General features: G+C 45.5%; 1 protein-coding gene across 1 annotated transcript in view; it reads right to left on the bottom strand.

The window, feature by feature from the left end:
* Nucleotides 1-1,052: 1,052 nt before the first annotated feature.
* MARCHF4 (membrane associated ring-CH-type finger 4) overlaps nucleotides 1,053-11,726 on the bottom strand; it is a 113,093-nt gene continuing 102,419 nt past the window's right edge. The window contains 1 exon segment of the mRNA XM_030018304.2: nucleotides 1,053-9,746. Within this exon segment, the coding sequence (XP_029874164.1) occupies nucleotides 9,385-9,746 (362 nt within the window). The 3' untranslated portion in view covers nucleotides 1,053-9,384.

Below are 11,726 nucleotides of genomic sequence, written 5' to 3'. Positions count from 1 at the left end.
CTGATTAGCACAGCTGTTTCTTTCCAAGCAGCTCCTTGTCCTGCCCATTTCCTTTTCTCCATTTGTCCCCTCGTCCCTCTCCGTCTCTCTGTGTATTTCGATAGACTTATTGGAATAGACCTATATTAAAAAAAAAAAAAAAAAAGAAAGAAAGAGTAAAAGAGAGAGAGAAGAAAAGGACTTATCTGGTTTCCAGGAGAAGGATGAGGAACAGACTCTGCCTGTCCCTTCAGGGCAGGATCCTCAGATGTGCAAGCATGGGAAAGTTCTGTGACCCTTTGGCAGAAGAAGAGTTTTCAGAGCTTCTTGTGACCGTCTTTTGTGAAGTCTATGTTTGCCTGGTGAAACGCTGCCCCTGCTTTCCTCAGACAGGAAGGCTGTGCAGCCGGTTGCACTGGGCTTCTAGGCACATCACCTTGAAAAGTGATACTCTAGGCATTCAGTGGGCACTACACAAACAAGGGGCAGCCTCAAAAGATGTCCTGGGGTACAGCTTGCTGTCATGTCCCCAGCATTCAGGGGAGGAGCTGCGGATCTAGCCTAGCTCTTTACCAACCCCTTCCTACCATGGCATTGGTGATTGCTTCCATCGTCCTCACTTTCTCTGTGCAGGCTTGCTCTGAGCGTTCCCTGTGTCTTGAAGTTCACAGAGCAATTTGTAGAAGATAAAGCCCTGGAGCAAGGGCTGACTCCAGTACTGCTTAGATGGGAGATGTTCATTGTCAAGGATAGTTCTGTATTGTCCCTGGGAAGGACCTAGCACACCAGAGTGGGTACTCTGAAAATAGCAGCATTTTTCAGTGCTTGCCTGTACTTGCCATGGTTGCCTCAAGCTTCTCTCTTGCACACAGGGAAGGTGCTACACATGAACCTTATAGTGATGTTTGGTAAACGATTTTTGCTTCTTAATGCTGTAAACAAATGATAAGTCAAAATGCTAACACATTGTGTTATGTATGCTAAGCCATGGCATTTTATTCAAATCCCTTACGTGAAGTCTTGACCTCTGATGTGTAGGCAGAAGATGAAAGCTTACTGCATAAGGCCCTGTGTGGATCATGACCAGAAAGAAAGAGATTTTATTGACCAGGAATGGCAGTAAACAAACAGGGAAGGAGGTAAGTTTCACAGTGTGTGTAACAGGTTAACAGAGGAGAGGAAAAGATTAACAAGAGTCATTCATTTCCTTTTTTTATTATGTATATTTTCATTAGAAAACAACCTTGAACACCCAGGAATAGTTTTCTAATAAATGTAAGCTCATGAAGAGCACTTGGAAGTTTCCATTCTGGGTTCAGGAGAATGACGGGACAGTAACACAGTCGACATGGTCATTCCTCTTAGTCAACCCCTCCCTTGTGGCTGATTGATTGTTTCTTACATTGCAGCCTTCCCTTCCCCGTGCTTCCTGCCCTGAACAAAACCAACCCCCCCTCCCAACCCCACAGACATCTCTGTAGAAGTCTCAAAGAGAGTATTTCTGCATGGACACGCCATTGACTCGTCTCATCCCTCAGTGAACATAGTGATTTCTTCCAGGCCCAACTCAGGACCCTACCAACAGACCTTGGAGATCCATGCAGAGACACTGCTTCCTCTCCTGGGCAGACCCTGTAGTAGTGAAGGATCAGACCATAGTCCTTGGGAGTGATTTCAAAGGGGACTCACGTGAGGAGATACAGAATTAGCCTACTGGGGACTCTGCCCACTGGGGATGAAGATCCAGGGAAGTGTTCTTGCCATCCCCGCTAGCTACCTCCTTCTTACTCTCAGCCTCTCTGGGGCAACAGTCCTGAAGGGGTTGATGCATAGCTATGGGCTGGTTGTGCTTCTGGAATGAGGAAGATTTCCTCCCTAAGCCTGGCCTGCTTTGCCTACAGAGGGTTTGTTTATAATGGAGAGCTGATGTGTATGAGCGAAAAACATGAGGGACAAGGCCATTTTGCTTTGTTACCGTATAAATCTGACAAAGATTCTTGCTCCCCTGTCATCAGGGCAGACCTCACCCAGTTTTACCACCATCTAAAAATACAAGTGCTTTGTCCTCACTGTGTTTTTGGCTCAGGTGCGACATCCACTCTAGTTACCCTGAGGCTAAGAAACAGAAGATTGCCCATGCCATTATCCCACAGCTTGATAGCAGTGAAGGAGATGCTTGAAAGCATTTGCTCTTCTGGATCAAGAAGCTAAACTCCATGAAAAAGGGTTCTGCTGGCCACACCAGTCTAGAGGGATGGGAGGAAGGTTTGTGTGCCTGTTAGCAAGGAGTAGAAGGGCTGTCCACACTCCTGTCTCAGAAAGATGCTCTACCATTTAGTAGCAATGAATCACCCCTTTCCAAAGAAAAGTGAAGATTATGGAGTAGTGAGTGAAAGGGGAAGGGGAATATAATCTCATAAGAACATAGGTACTGAGATCAGCCGTTCAGAGAACATCAATTTTTGTCTCTCTAGCTGGGAAGGAAGATCAGATGGGTTAGGCAGAGGTCTGTTCATCCTTCTAGGAAAAAGGACTAAACTGAACCTCTGTAATGTGCAGTGGAAAAACTCCCAGAGAAGGGTGGCAGGGTGGATTTTAAAGGAAAGCTGTCTTGTAATGAAGAGCAAAGAGCAGAGTAGCTCTGTCACCAACTTGCACTGTGAAAGGATGAGATAGGTCACTTGTAGGAGCACACTGGGCCTGTGCAAGTCTTGTAATTATTAATATCAAAACTTATATAAGCTGATAGATGCTCCCACTGCCCAACAGTGACTTGCTAGCAACCGATTGTCATCCTGCCACAGAGGGATGCAACTGGAGGCAAAACATCTCTGCCTGATGCTGGCTGTCCCATCCAGAGGGAAGCTGTGGTCCCCTGTAGAAGGCTACTCTCTAGGAAGCCTCCTTGATTATGAGCAGACTCAATCACTCAGACTGTCTTTGAGCAAGGAGGGAACTGAATGTGATGTCCTAACTCTGGTAAAGCACATCTTGATGCATAACACAACATATAAAGGAACATTTTCCCTTAGTACCTCTTCTCTACTTTATTTAATTCTTTAAGTCCTGGGTATCAGAATCCTTTTTTTTCTTTTCTTTTCTTTTTTTTCCTAAGATGCTTGGAAAAAAAGGGGGTTAATAATAAGAAGTAAACAAGCTGGGAAAAATACTGTCAGTGTGGCTTGGAAAAGAATGTCTCTGTAAGTCCTTGTCTCTGTTCAGAAATCCATCTCTTCTCAAACAGTTGTGACGGCAGGTGTTTGTGCTTTTGCATCATTGTGCTTGTTTGAGTATGGCTCAGATAAGTTTGAGGGGTCTTCAGTCTGTTTCCTGCTGCTGGAGCTGAGCGTCTGTTTTCCACATAATGTTTTCTGCATTAATTAAATGCTACACAATAATGAGCATGAACCAGAGACAGGCCAGAGGTCACATAAAAGCATTTCCCTGTTCTGTCTTCTCTTTGCCTGAAGTCAAATCATATGTCGTACTTTCCATGCAGCAACTCCCTACCTCCTGTCAATCCTTACTCAATACAGCTAAATATTCTTCCAGGTTTATTTCAGTTTTTTTTCTTTTCTTTATGTTTTCAGGATAACAATTGTAAATATATATGTATATGTGTACATATATTTTATCTTGCAATTCCAGTTATGGAAGAGAAAACATCATTCTTTCATCAAAGGAGAAATTCACCCACTGACCTGGAGGTAATTTGAATAATGAACTAAGATAGTTTTGGTATTTGTGTAAATGCCACAAAATTGTCAGATTCTGTTCTCCTTGTATCCAGCGTGATAGATGTGAGATCAAAGGCTGCCTTCAGTAACTGCAGCATGTCAGACTTGCATTATTGAGGGAAATATTCTTAGAGCCATCAGTTCATTGCTGTCGTATGGAAACCAGCTGATGTTTTCACTATATCTCCTTCAACGTGGAAGAAGAGGTGAAGGTCAATGCAATAAGCTCCTACATTTGTTTCTCCTCTCAGGATTCAAATATGCCATTGTCTATCAATGAAATGAATTTGCCTGTTTGGATACATATGAAGGATGCAGAAGACTCTAAAACTAGTCTGTGAGGAATCCTGTGTCTGTCTGCTCAGGAGATCTTCAGGGCTGGAGTTTAGACATGGCAGAGGGGCTGAGGCATCTGTTGGCTCAGGAACGAGAAGGAACAGTCACAGATGAGGTGATAGTGGAGGGGAAGTGAGGATACTCAGCCTCACTGAGTCACTAAGGCAATTGCACTGCTATTTCCCTCCAAGTGCTTGACGGACATATAATAGTAAGAGGAAGGAATAGGTCTTCTGGCCATGCCTTCTCACAAGAAGATGTGCAGGAGTCCTGGTGGATGAACCACAGGTTGGAAGTGCTAATGGTGCAGCCTCCTCCTACACGGAAGAGTAGTAGTACTTTGCTTAGTCAAAATAATCTTTTTTCTCTTGAGGAAAACAAAGAAAAGATGCTTGAGTGACTGACCAGCACACATGGGCAGGGGATGGTCTTCAGAACTGGAAAGTCTTCAGAATTTTCCTCCATCTACAGGCATTGGCTCTGATGTTTTACTGCTGCCAGATAAAACAGCTTTGAGAAGGGTCGGGGACCTGGCAGACATAAGCGCTATTTTCCTGTCTCCCCAAGTGAAAACATAGTGAACAGCCGACGCCTCTCTTGACTCAAATCTATGCTGCTGGCTTGCCCTTTCCTTGGGTTGCCTGTCATGGTAAGGTAAGACATGGACCTCTTCCGCACCTTGCTTGGAAAACCACAACAGGGAACACATCTGATTTACTTGAAAAACAGTCCCTCACTTCTGACATTTGAACTTGGAAAACAAGCATTAGATGGGTATATGGGTTTTGCTAGTATTATGGGATTTTTGTGGCAACCAATTAACAGCAGGCACTGGGACTGGTCAAGTGAATATATATCAAAGAGGACTGACAGATGGTTATGGAGTCCGACTATTGATATAGACTCTTAATGGTCCCTGTGTTCTCTGATGACCCTTGGGTTAGTGCATGTGCTTGAGCCATTGCAGGCACAGAGGAAGAGAGTCTGAATGTGGCAGTGGGTATTTACCAAGAGACTGGATGGCAAGAATGGAAAAGCAGTGGAAGCTGGAGGTCAGCACTGATGTTTCAGTAGGCAAGAACAGCATTGGCAACTGACACAGAGCAAAACACCTCTGAAGAGCATAACCAGAAGAGCATTACCAGAAAGACATGTCAAAACTGACTGAAAATCAGGGGACTAGCAGAAATCACAAGAATGAGCAGGACCACACACACACAATCTCTGATGATGGTTGAACACAGTCCTCCACGCTGACCACCCCCGAACGGTGTTGGAGGATCACAAAGCCCAAGAACTGAGGGGTCTCCACAGTGATAGGACCCCCGGTATTTTCTCCACTGGGAGAAAGAGCTGCCAAACTCTGCAAGCTTTGTTTGTCGGTGGAAGCTGATCTGACTGCTTTGTAACAAAATACAGAGAACATCTCTTCAGGTACCCAGCAGACAAGACTAGAGGAAAGATGTGGGGAGGAAGAAATGCCTTCTGTAGCATAGCTCTGCCCCATCTCTTCTGTCCGCTAGAATCTCCCAATACACAATGTATTTTGCATGTCTCAGGAGCGTACTCTCTCCATTTGCACCTTTTAAAGTCCTGCATAGTAGCACAAAGGGGATGGCACAAGGAGATTGTGGGAGATGAGAGAACTGTGCTATGGAAGCAAGAGACCCTCATCAGTATTTCTGCCATCAATACTTCGGGGAGGAAAGAAAAAAGAGAATCCAAAACCCCAAACCCCACACTAAATTTGCACTTGTTCTCTCAGGCTGGCAGCCTAGAAGTTCATAAACTCAGAAGTACCTTGTTCTGGAGTAAACTGTTCTGAAAACAGTTTCCAGTGGCTTCCCCGAGTTTGCTTTGCTGGTGGCAGCCCTTCGGCTCCATGCTGGCACATGTATGAAGCTCTTTGAACAAGTTTTGACCTTCCTTTATCCCCTCTGCCCATCAAGCCAGCTAATGACATGCTTTGTATTGCACAGAACACATACAATTGACAAGTTCATAGTGTTGTTTAAATATTAAACAGTCTAGACAGGCTTTTGAGTCTTATGCCACTATGAAAAGGCTCAGACCATACCCATCTCTGAAATCGGGCTGCGGGGTCATTTGCACAGTAAGACAGACAATAAGACTTGTATACATTGCCATGCAACAGAAGAGACCCCGAACCGCCAGCCCTAAGTGGAAAGTTTATTTCTAAGCACAATATATGGAAAAACCAAACCAACAAACCCCACAGATATAGAAAACGTTGTAGCAAATCCCTGGTCAAGTAGGACATCATGTCTGTCACTACCCTGCACCTCACAGCCGCTTAAAATGTCATGCAATGGAGGAGAGGGCACTCGGACGACACCCTCCACTTCGGATCAAGGAGGATCTCCAAGCAGGAGAGGGCCGGTGGGACTCCCGCTGAGTGATTCGGACTGTAACCAGCAAAAGGGCGGCGCTGCTCACCCCCACCACACGCTTTGTGACTACCGGTGGTAGACTTAGCACTTCGACAGGCTTTACCAACGTGGATTCTCACAACACCCCTGTGAGGTAGGTACGTATTGTTATTCCCCCTTTGCATGGAGGGGGACTGAGCCAAACAGCCCAAGGCTACAGAGTCGGTGGCAGAGCTGGAGTGAGAGTATGCAGAGTCCTGTGTGCTCAGAGTACTAGATCACACCACTCTTTCACGGCAAGTTGTGCTTCTGACCTCATAAACTTTTAGCCGTTAGCCAAATTAAAGGAATTTGACTTCTCCATATTAAATGAGTGGAGGGCAGGGAGGTAAACAACATCATGTCTGACAGCTGTCCCTTCATCTGTGTGTGCTTCCCCTTTCCCCAAACCACCATAATTACTCATCTCTTGGAATGAGGACAGCTTCCAGGACAGGCATGGGGGAGAGAGGCTGCTGTGTTTGCTTGCTTTGGCCAGGTTTCTCTCTACTGTGGATCAGAAGCGGTTCTTCCAGAGACCATTCGTTGCAACACCTTCATTCTGGGGGTAGCTGCTCTTAGAGATGATCTTCCCTCTCCCTCCGCCCACCAACATCCCTTCCCTCCCCCCTTCTAAAAGCACTCTTTGGTAGATAGTAAGATTGGTCAGATAAAGGTACAGTGGCCTCAGAAGCCATGCTGTTTCACATGGGTCCTCAGTAAGTCAGCTTTCTTGGCCGGTGTTTCACCTCCCACATTCTCTGTCAGAGAAAGTACCTGTTCTGTTGCATTCTGATATTCAAAGGGACACTGTCAAGTAATCGAGGTGAAAAATATGACCTGCCTTAAGATGCTAACCTCCATCTTCAACGTTGCAGAATGGCTGGTGTGTTCAAACCCGGAGGCTGAAGTTTGACACCTTCTCTGGTCCAGAAACACCTGACCCATGATGGCTGGTAGCTTGTGTTTGCCCTGGCTCCAACAGAAGCTGCGAGAGGTGCTGGTACGATGACGGAGGGCAGTTAGACACAGCCGTTGTGCAACGTTACTCAGCACTGCTGCTAAATGGGTGCAGTTTGGCTGAAGTCCTTATCTTAATTTTGGAGGGAGCTGGGTTCAGGCTTGATCACTATAGGTTCATTGTTTTGGGATTGCTGAGCTGTTGCTCCTCAATTAGCTAATCTCCATTTTTTTAGCGTTCCTGCTCTTACGCTTCCTTTGTGGCAGTTACATTGGCAAAACAGCTCAACCCCATAGAGCTGGGACATACCCTCCATAGAGCGAGGACAGTCAGCAGGAAATCAGTAACATGGATTTCCTCCTGTTGCAAAAGAAAGGTGGGGAGGGGAAGGACGGGGATGGTGAAAGGAATGGGGTGAGTGGAGAGAACGATACGTGCCCAAATGGAGAAGGACAAAATCGGTAGGGAAAGAAATTTTATTTTCAAGCTTGTAAGAGAATATTACAAACAATGGAGAGTAAAAAAAGCCCAAACCCTAAAAACTATTTTAAAAGTACTTGACAGTGTCCCTTTAATATCCACAGATGATTCAGCCATTGTGCATTGAAAGAGAATGTTCCTGAAGAGCAACCAGTACCTTCGAGGACATATCCCAGAGAAGGAGACTTAGAAGTGTTACATATTCAATCAGCAACTGTGCTCCCTCTTCAGACTAACTCTCTCTTGAATGATTGAATGGAATAGACTCTGTAATAAACTAACAGACTGGATGTGAAAGGCTCAGCCTACAAGACTGAGTGAGACTGTTGCAAATCGAGCAGCAGGGATACAGACACAAAAAAAAAAAAAGATGTACATCTCTAATGCATGAGTGTCTGAATCAGCAAGGAAGCAGAAACCCAGCAAGAGGGGTCAGCTTCTTGTGATCGGAGTACAATGAAAGGAAATTAATCTGGAATGTCTGCATGGAAAATGATGTGTGTGAGTGGCAAGATTTGGACGCTGGATTTGGGGTTATGAAGGCATAAATCACACCAGTACTTGTGCTTGAAACACCTGCTGAGTGTTTGTACAAAATTTGCCAAAAATGCCTATATGTCGAATAAAGTTCATGGAGTGCCCTCCCCCCTCCCAATTCCACCCTCACAAACCCCTTGTCAGGAACATTATGAAAAAACAGGATTTTTGGTGAAATTTGGGTATGCCTGGGTTTTGTTAGATTTTCTTGGTGGGATGATTCAATCTCTCTTTCTGTAAATCAATCCTGAAAAATCCCCAGCCATTTCACTTCAGGTATCTTATGGTAAATCAAACAAGGCTCCAGAGTGACTCAGGAAACAAAACAACTCATAGCCCTGGTTAATCAGAGTCTGGACAATAAAAATACTCCAAATATTTTGTTCCCTTCCTTGTTTTTATAAATCTCACACTGTGTATGTGTGTGTGTGTGTCTGTGTGTGTGTGTGTGTGTGTGTGTGTGTGTTTGTGTGCACATGCGTGTGTGTACGGGGGGTGTGTACAGAGCATTACCTATTACAGGTAATAGGATTTGTAAGACATGCTAAGCCGTCTGTTCCTCTGCTTCCCCAGAACTCTGCCTACTCAGTTTGTAGTCTGTATTGCACTTGTTTTGTTGGTTTTTTTGTGATTTGTGTTGTTGTTTTTTTTTCTTTTTTTTTTTTTTTTTAAACTGGCTGGAAAACATTAACCTCTTTAGCATGAGTGTGCAGCTCTCCCTCCACCTGCTTTTTTTCCTCAGCTGGCCAGGTGCCGCCTCTTATATCTTGTGCAGTTACCGAAAAAGAAAAGGAGAGGAGGAGAAAAGAAAAAAAGAAAAAAAGAAAAGAAAAGGAAAGAGAAAGAAAAAGGCACACCATGCTCCTCTGCTTTATGAGTTCTTTGTCTCCTCCGCTTCACGTTAAGGCCTCCTGAATTCCTCGGCTCAGACCGTCGTGACCCTCATGACGAGCTCTCTGTTACTACTAGACTGACTCCTCTGTTCGTGAGGCCTCAGGTGGCTGAGTATATGCAGGATGGTATAAGCACAGTGGTGGTCAGAGAGGGTGCCTGTGGCATGGCCGGCAGCCCGTGCCCCGCTGTCGGCTGGAGCGGAGTTAGTGGCTGTACCACCAGTGGAGGACGAGTGGGTGGTTTGGGAGGAGGGGCGCTGATTTGTCCTGGTCCCTGTTTTTTGTTCCTCCATGTCCTTTGTTTTGTCATAGTTCAGCACTTTCCACTGCTGATTGACCGCCTGCCACCGTTTAAAAATCCGGTAAACCGAGGGCCCTTCGTGTATTATTAGACCTGGAGGGAAGGGGGAAAGAAATAAACATAAAACAGAAACAAAACTTTAGAAAGAACCATAAACCTACCCCAGCATCCTGCCCCCAGATAGCTGGTTAGCTCAGCTCTCCCTCAGCCAGTGTTTATTCAACGATAAATCACGTATTTTAATTACCGACTGGCAGAGCACCGGTGCTCCTGCTCTGCTGGATCCCTTTTCCCCTGAATTAAAAGGATTACAGCTTTATCTGAGCAATCAATAAACAGATCGTAAATGCAGCTGAGTGAGTTATGCTCTTACAGCAAAACAGTATCTGTTTACCAATAAACGCCCGAGGTTTATCTATCACTGGACTGGTTTTGCATGCTGCATAGGCATGATTCACCCAGCTAACGGCGTGTGTTTGGAGGGGGTGTAACTGGATCTGACGTGCTGGTGACGTCTGCTGCACCAACGTCACGTGTGTGCACAGCCCGAGTCTCTCCCCACACACACAGCAGCGGAGCAGACACGCACATGGAGGCCAGAGGCGGCAATCAAGCAAAAAAAAGGGTCCGTCTATACCTGTAAATGGTTTGTCATCCTAGGCAAAATTTTGCGCATTTGCAGAGCAGGTACCTCATCATACGTCACTGCTCCCTTCCAAGGGGGAAAACAACACACTTGAAAGAAAGGGCAGATGAGCTCATACTGTGCGTGTGCGCCAAGTATGCGTGTAACGCACATGTCCTGCTACCCATCTGCGTATACCAGAGCTGATGTCTGGGGCATGGCACTGGGCTGCAGGACATCTGACTTCTAATGGTCTCTGCATTTGAAAGAGAGTGAGGAGCTCACTCTCTGCTCACCCAGCAGTCAGCTCACCTCCCAGTGGTCTCTCTCATCCTCCCACCCTTGCAAGAGGATTGAAGGATTAAATAATGTTAGAAGTTGTTTAGACAATGACAGTACTTGAGTATTAAGCTCTGTTATTATTGAAGCTGCCAAGCTGTGGCTAGATCCTTCGAAAGCACTAGGTCCAGCAGTGACTGCAACACTGTGTTGTTCTTCTCCACTGAGGCTGGAGGAAGCTGCAACATCTCACGTAGACTGGCTTAGCTGACACACTGTAATACAATTAACAAGCTTTGTCAGAGAGTGGGATTTATGCAGAATGAGGGGGGGTGGGTCCAAGTCTTCTCGTTTTGCAGCAATCTGTCTGTTAGGAAAGTGCCTTTGTGTCCCATGTAACTGAAGCCAGAGCAGCAGGCAGAACTGGGTGAGTCAGCACATGGATAGCTTCATTGTTCTTGATAAGGATCACTTCACCATTCTTGGTCAGGATCAAGATTACCAGAAACATTTCTAGGAAGAGCAGTTCTCTTGCCTGCCTGTTGCAAGCATATAAATGCAAGAGCAAAGAACAAAAGACCCACAAGAAATAAGAAGCAAAATCATGCCTAAACGAGGAGGTTGCCTTGACCAGCAATGTGTGGAGGTCAGCACAGAATCAAGTGGTTTATGGTTATCCCTGATGAATCAAATGCTACGGCTTTACCCTCCACCCACCTTTTCCAGACTGTTCTAGTTTCTGATGGCAGATAATTACTAGAGTAAACCTGTGCTATATCAAAACCCCAAATATCTGAAGGTCATCCTACCCTTAGGGCTGATCTCCCCATTACTCACTGATGGGATGCAGCCACCAGGTTTCTTAGGGTCTGCATCTGATTTTACACAGTTTAAGCCCTAGCTTCAGTACAGATTGAGTTTCTAGCCTCTCTGGTTCTAAGCATAACTAGAAGTCCTGCTGACTTGAGCACCGATTAGCTTCAGGGGGACTCTCGCATTCATTGTAATTGGGTGCTGAGCCTGCTTACTGGCTGTAGAAGTAATTACATTGGATAGATTAAGTATGCAGATCTGGCTATTTTGGGACAGGGAATGGTGTTGGGCTCTACAGTACAAGAGAGATCTTCCCTCTGGTTCCCATAGACCACTGAGATTGCACAGCTGTAATC

The sequence above is a fragment of the Aquila chrysaetos genome, chromosome 6 (genome assembly GCF_900496995.4).
Source record: "Aquila chrysaetos chrysaetos chromosome 6, bAquChr1.4, whole genome shotgun sequence".
Classification (NCBI taxonomy): domain Eukaryota; kingdom Metazoa; phylum Chordata; class Aves; order Accipitriformes; family Accipitridae; genus Aquila; species Aquila chrysaetos.
The sequence above is the reverse complement of the archived record's forward strand: the minus strand, read 5'-3'. Positions and strand labels throughout refer to the sequence as shown.